Raw genomic sequence first — 16,378 nt, forward strand, 5'->3', positions numbered from 1 at the left:
CTGATTATTGAGTCATTATTTCTGTCTCCTCCATTTTCACCAGTGGTGGTGGTTTCAGGTCCCCTTTTGGGTTCTTCTGAAATTTTGTTTAGCTCTGAAACAAAAAATTATTTTATTTTGCACTTGTTAAGAAAATCTGGGTAGAATCCTTCCCTGCCATATTAAATATCATTTGAAAATCCACAATTCTGATTCATCCATCCTGCTATTTATTGTTGTAATTTATCAGCCCCAGTTCTCTCACTCTCCTCTCTCTTTCTGCCATGAAATTCTCATTACATTGCATTTTGAGAACCCAAGTTTCCATTGCTTTCTGTCTCAGCAGTATCTAGTGGATCTCTAATCATCCTTCTAGTGCTCTATTTTAAAGTGTTTCCACCCCTTTTTTAAATTAATTTCCTCTTTTTTTCCACAAGTCTCTGAGAAAAGGACAAAACCCTTATATTTTTAGTCTCAGAAGCACCCAGCTCAGTTTGAGCTTCCAAGCTCTCTCCCTTCCAATTCCCTCTATCTCTATCTTTGTAATTTATATCAGTACCTTGTAAACATGCAGACCAATCCTCATATTTCTCTTGCTCCTTCAAGAGACTGTCTAATTTGCTTCCAAAATTGGCTTTTTAAAATTACTTTGTAACACAAATTAAAAAAACCTGATAATCATCCTCCTGGTAAAACAAAGCAAAACCAAACAAAACCTCAAATCCTGTCAAGGTCAGAAATAAAAATTTAGGAGTAAATGCAGAGAACTGTGTGACTCAATTATTTAATAACTCTCTCTAATAATGACATTGGTCAAAGAGGACAAGTCAAAGTAGCAACTACAGTACCGTTACCAAATGTTGTTTCCTTCAGAGTGAGAGCCTTCATTGTTTTTATTTGTAATGTTTCGCTTCTTTGATTAAAATTATTGTCAAATTAATCTGTTAAGAGGAAATGATGCTGGAGGTATTTCTGAATGCAGATGATAGGTGTTCCTATTGGGAATATCTCAGCAGGGCTCTTTAAGGAGCTTTGCAGGATCCCTGGAGCAAGTTCGCTCATGGAGACAGAAGTGAAGTGGCTGGTGGATCACCAGAAGCTGAATGAGGAGGATGATTTGTGCTCTCTGTGTCCAGAGTGGGTAGGACAGGAAGTGAAGATTGAAGAAATGGGTACACCCACGTGAGATACGAGAACACACATTTTACTAAAGCAGATAGTGGAGAGCTGTAAAAGAATGTCAGAAGAATCTGTGGCATTTGTCCTGAAGGTCTGTAGGAAGAGGTTAGATGAAACATCTGTTGGGAAATAGGTATAGCAATCTTGCCTTGGGCAGCAAGATGAACCAGGTGGCCTCTGATCTCTTTTTTCCAGCCTGGTTTTTCTGTGAGTCTACAAAAAGAAGTAAATATCTGAGATATAACAGGCAATGTAAAATAAATGATATAGGCTCCAAAACAGCAAAACAGATCCACTAAAAGCTAGCTTCACTAGGATTGCATAAAAGCATATAAACACCCCCTTAAAATATTTATCCTATTGTATATGCACTCTGAAATGCTTCCAATGTACCAAGAGCGGAAAATGTGTCCTTAAAAGTTAATTTCTTAGTGTTTCTTTTAGACTACATAGTCTTTACCAGTGAACCACAGCAAGTGTGTGAATACAAGGGGTAGAAAAAGGATATTTGCAAATCTGATCAAATTTCCATACTGTCTGGAGAATAGTACACATTTAATTAAAAAGATTTTAAAATTGATAGTTTTTCTTTATAGAAAGAACTAGGACACTTCTGAATCTGATTAAATAAAGTGAGTGTACCAGAGCCATTTTAAAGTTCTATTTTTAATGTTCGTATTCAGTATTTTTCACAGCTGAGAAACCCAGTCTGATACATTTGTTTTCTAAAATGAAACCTAAATAATGTCATACACACACACACACACACATATATATATATATATATATATAACCTAAAATGTGCAGTGATAGATAGAGACAGAGAACTGTTCAGAACTCCATAGTGGGTACATTGACAATGCTTAATTGAAAAAGAATTTATACAAAAATTTAATTTTTTTTTCTTAAACAGGAACTATGTAATCCAAGTGTAATCTAGAAGCGTTGCATCTGATTATTTTTGCATTCAGTTCAATTTATTTTCTTTTTACACATACTGGGGGGATAAACCAGAAAGGATGACCCTTTATTATGTTTTCATAACTTCATATTGCCTCAAAACAAAATACTACAAATCAACTACTCTGAAATAATGAAGCATTTTCTTCTCTGAAAGAAAAATTTTTACTCCAAGAAAAATTATCTGTGTATTACATCTTACTCATTTTGGCTCAGTCTAAGACCAGGACTAAGTGGCATTGGGATATCCTGTGCTTGCAAGGATCTTTACCAGTCCAGTGGCTGTCAGCAGGGTACTGCTGGGGGGAGCAACTCTTGAGGTGTGTTCCCAAACTCCTTGGGAAACTGCTAATCAAAATGAGTGAACGTTGCATCAGGATCAGCTCTTTCTAGCAAGACAAGGGATTGTGTCCCCAGATCCAAGAGTATTTCTTACCACTGATTAATATATTGGCTTCTAAGCTATGGAGCAAAAAAAAAAAAAAAATTTACTTTTATTCAAACATTTTTTTTAAGGTTTTTATTTCAAAATAATTTTTGAAACTCTTTTCTTACAACACCAGTAGCAGCAGTGCTAGCACTTGGTTTCCCACTCAAGTTCCAGTCCAGCCTAGGGAGAAGCATTGTCCCTGTGCTCTGCCAGCAGCAGCATCTGCCGACAGCGTCGCTGCCACGAGCGGGCACTGCCCAGCAGCTCAGAGGGCACACATGTTCTGGGGTGAGCTTTTCAAAAACTGGTAAATTCTAGATGTAGTGCCAGTGCTAAGGATCCTTACAGCTCATGGGGAGTTGCTGTGTCTCAGGCAGTGCAGCTGGTGCTGGCTGTGGGTTATGTGTGTCCCAGCTGCTGCACGGCCTGCCCGTCTGCCACTTGTGGGCATTGACCTCAGACTCGCCCTCTGCCTTCCCTTCAAGCAGGCTTCTCTACATCTGTGAAATCTAAGTTCAGACTACTACTGAACCAGCACAAAATAATATTCAATGGTTCTGCTGGGAGAAACAAAAATCCTTACTGCCCAAGAGTAGAGAATGATAAAATATGAGATCTGCTAGCAAGAGAAAGCAAAGTACATGGTAAAATACCTGCTCTCTTATGTCTGCATGCCTAATTCCTAGACAATAACAATGAGTTTTGGGGGAAGAGAAAAAAATAAAGCTGAGGAAATGCAAATTAATCAATCTTTTAAAATCCAGGGGAGTAGTAAACACCAAATTTTATTTTTAAAAGCTATTTCTTTGTTCCAAAGCAATTTGTCTTCACGACATTAAGCTCTATTTAACTCTCTAATTGTGTTTTACTCAAAATTTTCTCTCCCTTTTCCTTTGATTGCCTTGCACATATTTCTCTGCAGGTCTCAGCAGTGACAATTATTTCTCAGGGTTATATGCTTTGGAGAATTCTGAAATGCAGGAAACTGATCAGTTTTGGGAAGAGGTTTTTTCCTCCTGTGGTTAAAGTAAGATTGACTGTGCTATTAAGGCTGAATTTTCATATGATATGTCTAAGCTTATATATTTAAGTCTGTATTTTAGTGCTGAGGCAAAAAATACAATGACTCTATACAGAGTGACAAGAACTTTATATTGATTTCTGTCTGAATTCTTGATTACTTAGCACTTTGGAAAAGGATGGCTTATGCCTTTAGCTGTCTGTTCAGATAAGTTTCAGACAGGAAATATGAGCCTTTTTCTCTCTTTCATGTGAGAAAAATTGTGAAGATGGCTAAATAATGGCTGGGGGCAGTGCAACTGTGATTAGCAGTATTCTGAAGTGAAGTCCACAAAGTAAGCTGTTTCTCTTTAGAGATCTGCAGGTCTGTGCCTCTCTGTGTAATGCTTTTAATTCAAGGGGCTTTACTGAAGCAGTATTTGTTAACTGCTTTGGGGGATTACAACAAACAAATTTCAGATTTTCTGAGACATTCTTGTATCATCCCTGTTAAAATTCCATATTGCGGAGTTGTAGGGTGTATTTTACTTCTGGAAGTTTCAGGAACTTTGTTATTAAAAACCTCCTGCTCTCTGGCTCTGCCAGACTCAATTCTGAGCCCATTCCTTCATATTGCTCATCTGAAGTACACGCTCTTGAATTTTAACAATTCTCAATATCCAAGTTCTTACCTGCAATATTATTCTATTTCAGTTTGTGGCCAGCATTGCAGGTTGCCTTGGAATGATGTATGGGAACCTTTGGGTGTCTGTAGTGGGCAGGAGTTCAGACATGGAATGCAGGATCCCAGTCTGAATGTGCTATTCAAACCCAGAGAGAGAGGGAATTGCTGCTCCAGCCATGATACTTGAACGAGATTTGAAAGTACACTGTCTCCCAACCTAAGTGTAAGGAAAAATGCTCAGATATCAAAGAGCGAAAGAACTTTAAGGTGATGAAGTTTTGGTAGCTGAGCAGCCAAACCACTGGAGTTTTGGAAGGTGTCTTGAAAAAGAAGAGGTTAAAAGGAGCATAGGCAAAATGAGGGATCCTTGCAGATATTTGCATCTCCTACATATAACCGGACTTCAAAATTACAGTGTTGATGTAAATTGAAAATTTAAACAATGGATTTAACATCTAAAAAATGAAATTTGAGATAATGAAGAAAGGCTGCTAAGGGCCTCTGAGAGGCAATCAGTCTGCTTTCTGAGAATTTATACAGCAGGATGATGGAGCCCTAGAAACTAGCTAGAAAATAATTCTTAATAAGGGCAGTGTTTCTTGATAAGGGCAAAGAAACTTTCTTGGTTTTTTGTAAGAATGATGGAAAACAGACCTTAGGTATATACAGCAGCAGGCAGGAGGAGTATAGTATGATTTATAGTTTGGCTCCAAAGCTTAGACAAGGACATTTGACACGTATGAGAGTCAGATTCATTATGACTGCTAGTAGCACAGGCTCCACTAACCTCAGCAGCCCTTAGGCTTGGTTGCCTTTCATGTGCTGAGCTGCTGTGGTAAGCACTTGTAGTCTGGGGTGAATCACTCCAGCTAGAAACTGAAGACATTTACACCAGCAATGGCAGTGAAGTCTGAAATAATTATAACTGGGGTAAATTGGACTACATATAGGATAAATAAGATGAGTCTGAAAGAAGCTTGGAGACTAAAATAGCTACAGCTATCCATTCTTCCCACTTTCAGCAGGGTTTATGGGGTTTGGACATCTTTGATGCTGCTCTGAAAAGGTAAGCTTCACAGGTGTCTAAACCCATTTGCCTGCCCTGTGAACGTGTCTGTCTGCTGTTCAGGGTACAAAATCAAAAGTAACTCAAGAGGGGCTTTGCTAGAAAAGCTCAGATATCTGCAGATTTGAAGGTTTGAAAGCATACTATCTCCCAAGTCCAGAAGAACTGCCTGTAAAAGGCAGTGCAGGCAGGTTCATGTTGCCTCAAGAGCTGCTTGTGACAGAATACAGTTTTGGCTGCACTCTGTCAAATATAGTATAGATGTAGCCTGAGCAAGATAGGTAGTAAACCAGAATATTAACATTTCATATGGCTGCTGATAAATCTATGTGCTCATATTTCAAAGCAAACATCTTAGGACTTTATATTATAATGTATTGCATTTTTCCACTGAGGCCCTTTCTTCTAAGGGGACATAGTCTTTGAAAGGTGCCTAATCACAGTCTTATGCTTTGGCCACCTGTTATGCATCACATCATGGTGTTTTCACTAAAAAATTGCCTTTTGCTTTGCACTCTTACTTGACTTTAACTGTCTTTACAGTGGTAACAATTTTTATTTGGACCTTAGTGGGCTTTGGAATATTTTAGATACATGCACCGCTTTCCACTTGCTTCAAGCTTCTGTGGTCAACATGTAATTCATCCAAGAATCCCCATCACTGAGCCACAGCAAGCCTAACTTCACCACCACATTACCTTCAAACCCAGCCCTTGATGCCATCAAGCCCAAAACATGCCCAAAGCACTCAGCTTCCAGCAAGGCTGGCTGCCAGAGGAGGCTCCAACAGGCACGGGAGGAGGGAGCTTGCATCTCACTCTCTAGGATCCACTTCAGGACCATGTTATGCTCATGTCCCCCATGGGTTTGCCAGAAAGATGAGAAGATTTCATGGAGGGAAAAAAGTCTGAGCAAGAAAAGTAAGAGAGGAAGGGAAAACAAAAATTTTCATGACCTTTTCATACTTCCTGATGAAATTTTAAATATAGAGAAAACGAGAAATTTTAAGAGTAATAAATATGAAAAACTACATAATTGGGTGTAACAAACCAATTGCTACTTAAAATTGCTAAGTACTGAAAATTATTCTGTATTTATACTTTTCATAGGCTTTTTCCTCAAAGTCAAATTAAAATCTGTTTGATGTCATTTCCACCTATGATATTAAGTCCCCAATTTGTCCTTGACTCACAATGAATGAAACACGAATATTTTTAAGCTTCTTAACTGTGCATGTATCCCTCAGACTTAAATGTCCTTGGATTCATTAGAGCCATGACCCCACAAATTGCATTGATCTCTTCTCTGACAGTGTTCACTGTTGACATACTAAACACTAGTTTTTCATAATTGGATATTCTCATCTTTATGTATCTTCTATTGTGCTCAAGTGCATTGAGAAATGGTTTTTGAAAAAGGAAGGTTCCTACTTTGGTTTCTCACTGTAAGCTTATTTATCCAAATGCTTCTGGATTGCACACACACTACCTGCAGAAACATTGTTCACCTCTCAGTGTGGCAGGAAATGGTGCCCTGTCCTCAGAGGCATTGGTCAGACAAGAAACAAGATGTGCTGAGGAATGCCTCTCCTCATTTTTCTCAGCTGGGTGTATTGTAAACCAATACCTAACTCTGGGAGGTTGAGTGGCTGAAGCTTTCTCTCATCTAGCAGGGCTAGAACTAACTTTCATACTGGTCTGCTATTAGAGGAGTAAAGAGTTATGGGAAACGATTACTAATTTATAATAATTTATCCTTAAACTGTTTCAGATATTGCCCTGGTCACCCAATGCCAAAATACCAGAAGGCATTGCCACTCATTCTTATAAACAAAAAATTATTAATTAGAAAAAAACATTGCAAAACACTTTAATCTCTAATACAACATTTAAAATGACAATTTAGAACAGCAATAAACAGTTTCAATCACAAATGCAAGAGTATTTTAAATTAATGAAAAGTCAAAAGTGTGGGTTTGAATGAGAAAGCTGAAAGCATTTTAATCACCATACACAAATCCTACAAAATGGGAAATCTGGTATTTTTCAATCAGAAAAGTTGAGACTGAGAGAGATTATTTGCTGATATTGGTTGCTGTGCTCTTCAGTTCACCATGTTGATTCTCCTACTAGAGTTCTCATCTTACAGGTGGAGCCACATGAACAGATTCACATTATACAGACCCTGTAATCTATCAGTTAGGATTCAAGGTGGAATACAAGATAGAAAACTTTACTAAATACTTTATTGCTTCATTAACCTCATTAATGGAATTTGTGTACCTTTGATGTGCACCAAGTGATATTTATAAAAAACTATAGACCTCAAACCTCTTTCTTTTTTTTATATTTCTGTACCTATATTTGAGAATAGCTTCTTTGCAAAATAATCACTAAATGTGCACTACAATTCCATGTTTAACCACATAGCTTAATGCTGTATTTGATAAAGTGTTGCTTGCTTTCAGCCAATTATCTGATCTTCAGAAAACTACCAGAAAGTGGCTCAGAATTTGAATGACTGGATGTTTTGCTTCAAAATTTGTTATCCTTTATGCTCTTTATAAGTATATATCAATATTTCAGATATTTCTAATGAATGGTTTTCCAGTTTAGAATAACAAATGGTATCTGGTGATATTATCTTAGTTTTACATCTTGTCTGTTTTCTCAGTACATTTATAGCATTAAGTTCATTCTAAACATTTGAAGTTCCTGCATATAATGTATTCTTATTTATTTTAAAGAAGCATATTTCTTTAATTGTTTCTCTTGACCAATAATAGGATTTAAAAAATTTTCAAAGTTCCAATAGCACTAGATTTCTTAGTCTATAATCATACTGCTCTTGGCTTTTGACTGGATTATTTATTATATCTTTACACTTCCATCAAAAATCAACTTAACATCCTGAACATTTATTAGACCATAAAATATTAAATGACTGGAAAATCACCAGTATCTCAAAAGACAAAAGACCCTTGAAATCTTTGCTTTTAAGTGAAAGTCAGTGGGGCTAACAGTCTTCACTCAATGGCTTTCAAACTGCTGATTCTGCAGAATTACTAATTCCCAGGTCCTGCCTTTCTTGGCAAATCTGAAGCTTTTTCCAATATTGCATTGCTCAAAGGATGGCAGCAGATGTTTCTGCTGCTGCTTGTAGTTAACCATTTAATACCAATAAACATTTTGTTTTTTCTAGGAATTTTCAAGATTTTATGCAACTGAAAATATGCTACTGAAAATACTGAGTGCCATGTAGGAGCTAAGATGTTTTAGATGTTAAAACAAGCTAAATATCTAATATTCAATAGAGTAAACAAACTCTGCAACTATACCACCTCTAGGGGACAAGGTGCCAGGGCTTGAGCATTGTCATGTCTCTAGTCCACATCATGTATAGACATGCCTGGACACAAGGCTGCGACATCAGGACCTCATGAGTGTCCACGGAATGAAAACTTTCCAAAATTACGTTGGACTATCATTGTTAATTCAAAGTTTGTTAAAAATCAGTTCAAACCTGATCAGGATATTGGTGAGAGTCATTTACTTGTTTGTTTTTAACAGGTCTGTGTTTTGGAAGAAGTTTCTTTACAGCAGTGATATGACTTTTTTAAATTTTATTTTTATTTTGAGAACTACATTAAAATATATAAAATAATTTTTGAAGTGAACTAAAATTGTATCTGTAAGAACAAATATTAATTATGCTTCTGTAAAGCAAAATTGCCAATCTGGGAATAAGCCATTTCTCACATATTATTAGGTAATTATTAAGTTCAGAGAAGCTTACTAGGAAACACCAGAATCCTCTTATTGTTGGTAAAAGTGGTTCGTGTGTTCAGAATCACAAAATGCAGAGGGACATGAGGGGAGAACTGCAGAGGAGTTGCCTTAGCAGGATCAGAAGATGCCAGTGACAAAGGTGCAGCGCCTTCCCCACATAAACAGAAATGCAAATGTCAGTGTTTACAAACTTGTGTTACCTGCTGCATGGCATTAGCATATAGAGTACCAATTTGTTTGGAAAACACTTAAATCCCATGTAGCCCATGTATTTGTGGCATCTCATAAAACCTGAGGCAGGCAGAAGGGATTGAGGCCATGGAACCATCCCAAAGTTGTGCAGGGGCCGTGGAGCTTCCTAGGCTGCAGAGCTCCCATTCTTGAGCACTCCCTGCTCTCCCAGGCAGTGTGAGGTGCATCCTCCCTTGGGTGCTGCACTGCAGTAACTTAGCAGTGACACCCAGCTCCTGACACAGGGGCTGGGGCTGCTGCTGCCTCCTCTCTGCACAGGCATGTCCTGGGCCATGCTCTGAGTGCAAAGGGTGTAAAGCAAGGGGATAAGGTTCAAAAGTTGCTTTCATATGGTGTCTGGACTTCTGTGCTGTATAAAAAATACACGTTTCTACAATTTGGGGGGTTATTACTTCACAGTGGCCCCGTCATTGTGCATGAAAAGCAGAAACTTGTTTTGTTTCCTTAATTATGATTGAGTTTCTTTCCCCTGTGGTCTTGTGTGTTAAACATGTCCCTGTTGCTCCTGCATCTGCTTCCTTGACCCAGGAAAATCTCAAGAATGAAATCTGTGCTTCCTAATTTTTGTTAGAAAGTAAATAATTTTTGTTATTATACCTTTCAGGCTTCTGGCCTTTCCACTGACCCTATAAGACAGCAAGTACCTGAGTGCTGTTAATGGGGTCAGGCAACCCACTAATTTGAGTGTGGCAATGTCTTTGGGTTTGTTAGCTCTGCAAATTTTGCATCATTAAAGGGTATGGAGCAATCTGTTTTCCATCAACTTTTATTTCTTTCCAAAGTGTGGAAATATGCCAAGACCAGAACTTAAATCTTGTCTTAAATTCAATTTTAGCTTAATGCCAAATGAATCAGTAGCATTATGTAATGTACACTGCATAGCCTGCATGGTTTTGTTTATTTTTTTAACTGAAGAAAGAGGTTGTTATGTTTGCTAAGGTAAATATAAACAGACGTTTAAGAAACAGATGTTTAAGAAAATTAAACTTGAGCTAGTAACGTAGATTGCCAGTAAAAGGGGTCAGTGCTCTGATCAAATGGAGGAAAGCAGAAAGATTGCTTCTCTGTACTGCAGTCATTTGCTGCACAAGATATGCTGCAGGAGCAGAGTAAGCAGAGAATCCATTCAGCTTGGGAGCAGTCCAGTAGTTCTAAGCCATTAAATGCATTTGCTCAGATGGAGTACTAATGCAGCTGCATTGTGACTTGTCCCATTAAATTATTTTCCTTCTTTCTTTCTATGAAGCTGCATAACTAATTTTGTTTTTTTCAACTTTCTAAAATAAAAAAGACTAATCAGTTTGTAGCTAATTAGACTTGGAATTAGACTAGCAAAGCAGTAAGCTGAAGCAAGCTATTTCTTTTTAATCTAAAGCCAAGCCTAGTACCTATATCTTGGTTTAGAGATACATCAATTGAATTTCAAAATATACTGAGAATAAAAATTTTAACAATGCATACATATATAACTAATAGAGATGGATAATATACTGTGTCTGCATCATATGGTCTTCTGATTTCCTCTAAACAAGACACAAGGACAGGACTGAAAGTCTAGGTGTTAGTGGGAGAAAAGGTAGCAGCAAGCAGCTCTCTGGGAGCATACCAGCATGGGTGTTTTGCTGGCTAGTTATCTTCTTGGGGAAGGCTGGATTATTTTACTTTGCTTTATTTTTCAAAACTTATGCTTGTATTTTCTTCCTGAGTTAAAGAAGTTGGTTGTGAGTGAACACTAGAACTAAACCCTCTTTTCCCATAGTTAGTGGTACATTTTTTCTTCTCAGCTAATGTATCTCTGGTGATTTTCAAATGAGTTTTCTCAAGTGAATTTACTAAGCATAATAGAGAAATAGCTCTAGGAGCAGGGATCAGAAGCCATGACTGCCTTCCCAAATGAAAGCTTACCTTTAAGATGCCAAGTCCATGTTTTTTTCACACCTTCTTTCTACCCCGTTAATCTTGATTTCATTCCTGCACAGTAAGCTAAGCAGTGGTACAACAGTGTGGATTTCAGAGACAGGAGCTGCATTTCCTATCCCTGTCTGTTCTGCCTTCTGGCTGTTGGGCAGCCCAGACTGAGCACTGAACTGCCCTCCTGAATCACACAGCTACCCCATGGCTGTTTGCAACTCTGAGGCAAATTAAACAATCATCCTCTCCCCCCATCACTCCCTTCAGCAACCCTTTCTGTGTGTCAGGTTAAGTAATGGAAATATTCAGCTGCAAAGCATAAACTTCCACTTAAACTGGTATGTACTGTTTGATTGCTTCCAATATTTCAGATTATTTATTTATATAGCTCAGTGCATATCTATGTACCCTATTCTGATGTCTGCAGTATTACTGCACCTACCCTTTATTTAAAATTAATATGCATTAAATAAATGCAGTTATCCAAGCCTAAGTAATGTAATGCAAGCAAGCCCTTGTGCCAGATCTGCATTATCCATGCTGAGAGGGAACATCAAGAAGATGGTAAAAAAAGATATGGGAGAATCCTATTATCAGTCTGGTAATATGCAAGTTTCCCTTATAAAGCTGTCCATGAGAATTAAATTGAATTTTATATGTGAGCTACAGGGAGTCATAAAAAGTTGTATAGGTCCAATATTCCAATCTGATTCCTGCCCTTCTGCCAAGCATGTTACTTGGATATCCTACCTACCTTTGCTGCCTGCAGTAATCCTATAATTGAGACAAACAGGACAGACACAGGCTTGGTTCTGAGGCTGCACATAAAAAACTGGAGTGGCTTCCCACAACTTTCTTCCTCTCCTCCCACAGATCCACACTGTGAGGAAGGTAAATTATATTTATTCGGTACGCTGAAGACAAGAATCCTGGTGACTCATTGATAAATCAAAAGTAATGAGAAGCTGTGCCAATTAATAATGCAAATTATTATAACATAGAGATCTGGGCTCTGTGAGTTTACATGTAGATTCATTATTTATTTTGAAGCAGTTAAATTTTAATTAGTGGCTGTTATACCAGAAGACCAAACTTCAAAGAATGTTTCAGATTTAAGTGTATGGATAATATAAAGAAATTCACTTGCTGAAGTTTAAGTGTTTGCAGCACTGTAGTTCCACATGGATGCTAAGGTCCTCCTGACCAAATTCTCAGAAACTCTTGTTATGAAGGTATGAAGGAAATGCAAGCTGACAGTACTGGATGATATCAGATTAGGAAATAATCTTGTTCAAGCTTGTCTCTGTTTCTGAGAGTTATGTATTGTTCAATTGACTTTTTCAAGAAGCAGTGTGTAACTGATTTGAAATCATTGTTTGACAAGGCACCATCTCTTCATCTATTTCCAATGTGTCCCTTTACTTTGCCTAAAAAAATTATTTAGATGAGATTTGAAGACTGTAAAAATACACAGATGCTCACAGATGTTTGATAGCTTAGTTATTATCAAGGAATGACAGATCTAAAATGACTCTTTGTGCACAGTAGCTCACAGCCAGGAGGGCAGTGATGGTGTGTGTATCACCAGCTGCTCTGTGTGTGCAGAGCTAATCCAGGCTGGTTCTGGCTGCCTCACACTTGGCACACGTGGGCAGATCTCTGTGCTTTGTGCACTTACACACATGCAGCTGAACAGCTCCTGACTTACTCCGCTTGTGGTCTGCAGATGGTCCCATCCCTGCACGCTGAGTGTGCTCTGCAGTTATCTGGCTTACAACAATGGACACTGCTAAGTGTATGTGAATATATTTTGCCTGGGAAATACCAGAAGAAACAATGATTCTATTCTCAAATGTTCTGAGTACCTTATTTTCCAAAATTTGAAATGTTTCACATTGCTCATAAGAAGGTCACTCAAACAGACATGGAAATGTAGAAGGAAAAAATACTCATTCCTTATAAGAGATTAGGAATGAACTTGGTAAGAAATTAATATTTTGGATATTCTTATATTTTTTTCCTACGTTGAATTACTAGTGCTATACTAAAGGAAAAAAAAACCCATTTGGATCATGTAAACAATCTTCACTTATTCAATTAATATTTAATAAATCACTTGGTGGAAATCAGAAGGATAGCAGTAGATAATTTGGCCTGGTATCAATTTTTATCCATCCCCATCACATATAAGTGAGAATAAATCAATTTACTATAGTAAAGGAAATACAAACCTAGTAGTTAAGCACTGCCATGAGCAATGAAAGTGATTTGGGATTATGTATGTATTTAGTATTGACTTTTAAATTTATAGAAGATTTCTATTTGCAATTCTGAAGATTTATAATCATTGAAATGTATGAAGAAGGGGAAAACGTATCCTGGATATCATCCTCTAATCTGTTAAGCAGAGGATAAAAAGTAGGTAATCTTCATAAAGCCTCCTGAAAGATGTTGTTAAGTACAGCCTACTTAGATTTAGTTGCATCTAAAGGTGTAGCTGGCTAGCTCCATGCACATTTGACAGACCATAGAACATTCTAGGGTTAATTATAGAAAAATAACGTGGAGTTCCTTTCTATATAAAGAAATACACATATTATTAGAAAAGCCCCACAGCACTTGCTGATTTTAAACTTGGTCTATAAACACAGTAGCTGAATCAAATGTTTTTGGAACATAACTAATGGCTGTGAAGCATTTTGTTTCTGTGCACCTGCAGGCAAATCCTGAGGTAATACTTGTCCTGAATGCCAGGTGGGGACATTCAGTGAGCTAAAAGGTGATCCTGACACAGCACTCTGTGGTTTCGGGTTGAGGAGAGGAGAGGAGAGGAGAGGAGAGGAGAGGAGAGGAGAGGAGAGGAGAGGAGAGGAGAGGAGAGGAGAGGAGAGGAGAGGAGAGGAGAGGAGAGGAGAGGAGAGGAGAGGAGAGGAGAGGAGAGGAGAGGAGAGGAGAGGAGAGGAGAGGAGAGGAGAGGAGAGGAGAGGAGAGGAGAGGAGAGGAGAGGAGAGGAGAGGAGAGGAGAGGAGAGGAGAGGAGAGGAGAGGAGAGGAGAGGAGAGGAGAGGAGAGGAGAGGAGAGGAGAGGAGAGGAGAGGAGAGGAGAGGAGAGGAGAGGAGAGGAGAGGAGAGGAGAGGAGAGGAGAGGAGTCTTGGTCCCTTCTTTTGCCAAATAAGTTGAGCGGAGAAGAGGGCTTGATTGTCTCTGTATCTACCTGAAGCCCATGGAGCAAGTGGTATCCACCGACAGCTTGTGTCCCCCATGACATTGGGATAATAGTGCAAGATATGTCTTCCATATCATGGTGCCCCTCATGGGGATCAGTCTGAGATCATAAAATTCAATGATGTGGCTGATGGTTTTTTTCTCCTTCTTCCCCAGTACCCACAAGGTGTGGTTGAACATTAAGAAACAGTGTTAGAGTGTACAAATAGTGAGTTTATAACTTCAATAGTTAGGTGACTGAAGTGGCAATTCACAGAAGTAAACAGAACCATGACATAGGGAGCTGAGGACTGTCTAGAGGATACTCTCTATGTGGAGAAAGGCAGGATCTTAAATCCCTTTTAGCTGAGGTAAATTTTCTTATACCCTCCCCCCTCCCACCAATGGGGACAGAAGAGTATAATTCCTTTTCCCTTGGAAAGGAGGGAAGCTGTACAGAACTGGTTTTGGCACGCGTGTCTACATGGGTGAATGCTTAGTGTGTAGTGTGACATCAGCTCACTTTAATTTTTTTACAGAGAGAAACTTGCACCTTGATGCTTGAAAGTCATTCAGGCATGAGGGATATATGCACCATTGTGAGCCCAAATATGCACTTCATTTGTATGTCTGGTGCCATCAGAAATTTATTCAGCAGCATGGAAGATGCCAAAACTGTAGTCTTAACAATTCTTTTTTCCTTTTTTTTTTTTTGCTTTTCTTCCCAACAGGTTTATTTTTGCAATTGCAATGTTTAAATAAATATGAATACTAAAATACTTCCAGAATTTTCCAGTTACAGCTATTTTATAAAGAACCAGACACAGTAACTGCTAACCTGAAATAATACTCGGAAATTACTCTTCTTCTTATCTAAAATAATTTCCCATACAAAAATTTATTTGGAATCATTACTTTAATACTTCATAATATACAGACTTGATTTTTTTAAATGGAAGTTCTGGTTTTTCAGTGCTTGTTTTCTGATACTTTTGCTGATCTTGGTGAAATTTTCTGTGTTAGCTCTGTTGAACTGTTCTATTTATAGTTGCCAATGTAATCCTGATTGATTCCAGAGGAGTGTGATCATAACACAATTAGAGTTATGAGGAAAGAATGTATTTGATTATTGTTAACTATCATACTTTTCCTTATTTGGCATAAAAGACTAGTGTAGTCCTGAAGCTGAGAAATTTTACAGTTTCAATAACTAGTGTGAGAACAACACAAGTGCTTCTTACAAATGCTAAATTGCTGACTAAACTGTGTACTTTGTTTACATAATTTTCAAATCGTGTATTTTAACAATTCAATATAGCAAAAACAATTGCACTTGAAAATAACTGCTACATCTTTCTTACTTGGTGATTTCAACATGTTTATTTGAATTTTATTTCTGCTTTCTTTTAGTATTTTCCTATGCAGAAGAATAAATGGTAATTAAAATGTGCAGGATGAAAAGATGGAGCAGTCAGTGCTTGTACCACCAGGACCAGACAGCTTCCAATTCTTCACTAGAGAGTCTCTTGCAGCTATTGAACAGCGCATTGCTGCAGAAAAAGCCAAGAACCCCAAACAAGATCGCAAAGACGATGATGAAAATGGGCCAAAACCAAACAGTGACTTGGAGGCAGGAAAAACACTCCCCTTTATATATGGTGACATACCTCCAGGAATGGTGTCTGAGCCCTTGGAAGACATGGACCCATATTACATCAATAAAAAAGTGAGTCTAATATCAATGCTGTTCACGTGCCAGTGTTTGCAGTGTGTTATCATGCTCGTTTCATTTTCTTGGAGTGGATCATAGAGCTTGTTAAATCAGTTTGTTAATTTTCAGCCATTTGCCTTAATGGTTACTAGCTTTTCACCCTTTTCTTTTAATTTACCTCAAAATTTATTTCCTTGATATAACTGACTTAATA

At 38.0% G+C, this 16,378-nt stretch overlaps 1 protein-coding gene across 5 annotated transcripts in view; it reads left to right on the forward strand.

Moving 5' to 3' along the window:
- The window catches only part of LOC129122357 (sodium channel protein type 1 subunit alpha), an 89,875-nt gene that overhangs the window by 10,416 nt on the left and 63,081 nt on the right, over positions 1-16,378 (forward strand). For all 5 annotated transcript variants that reach the window (XM_077181453.1, XM_077181451.1, XM_077181452.1 and 2 more), the window contains one exon: positions 15,864-16,179. In XM_077181453.1, coding sequence (XP_077037568.1) covers positions 15,916-16,179 — 264 coding nt within the window. In that variant the 5' untranslated portion in view covers positions 15,864-15,915. The remainder of the gene's footprint in view (positions 1-15,863; positions 16,180-16,378) is intronic.

This window comes from Agelaius phoeniceus, chromosome 7 (assembly GCF_051311805.1).
Source record: "Agelaius phoeniceus isolate bAgePho1 chromosome 7, bAgePho1.hap1, whole genome shotgun sequence".
NCBI lineage: Eukaryota > Metazoa > Chordata > Aves > Passeriformes > Icteridae > Agelaius > Agelaius phoeniceus.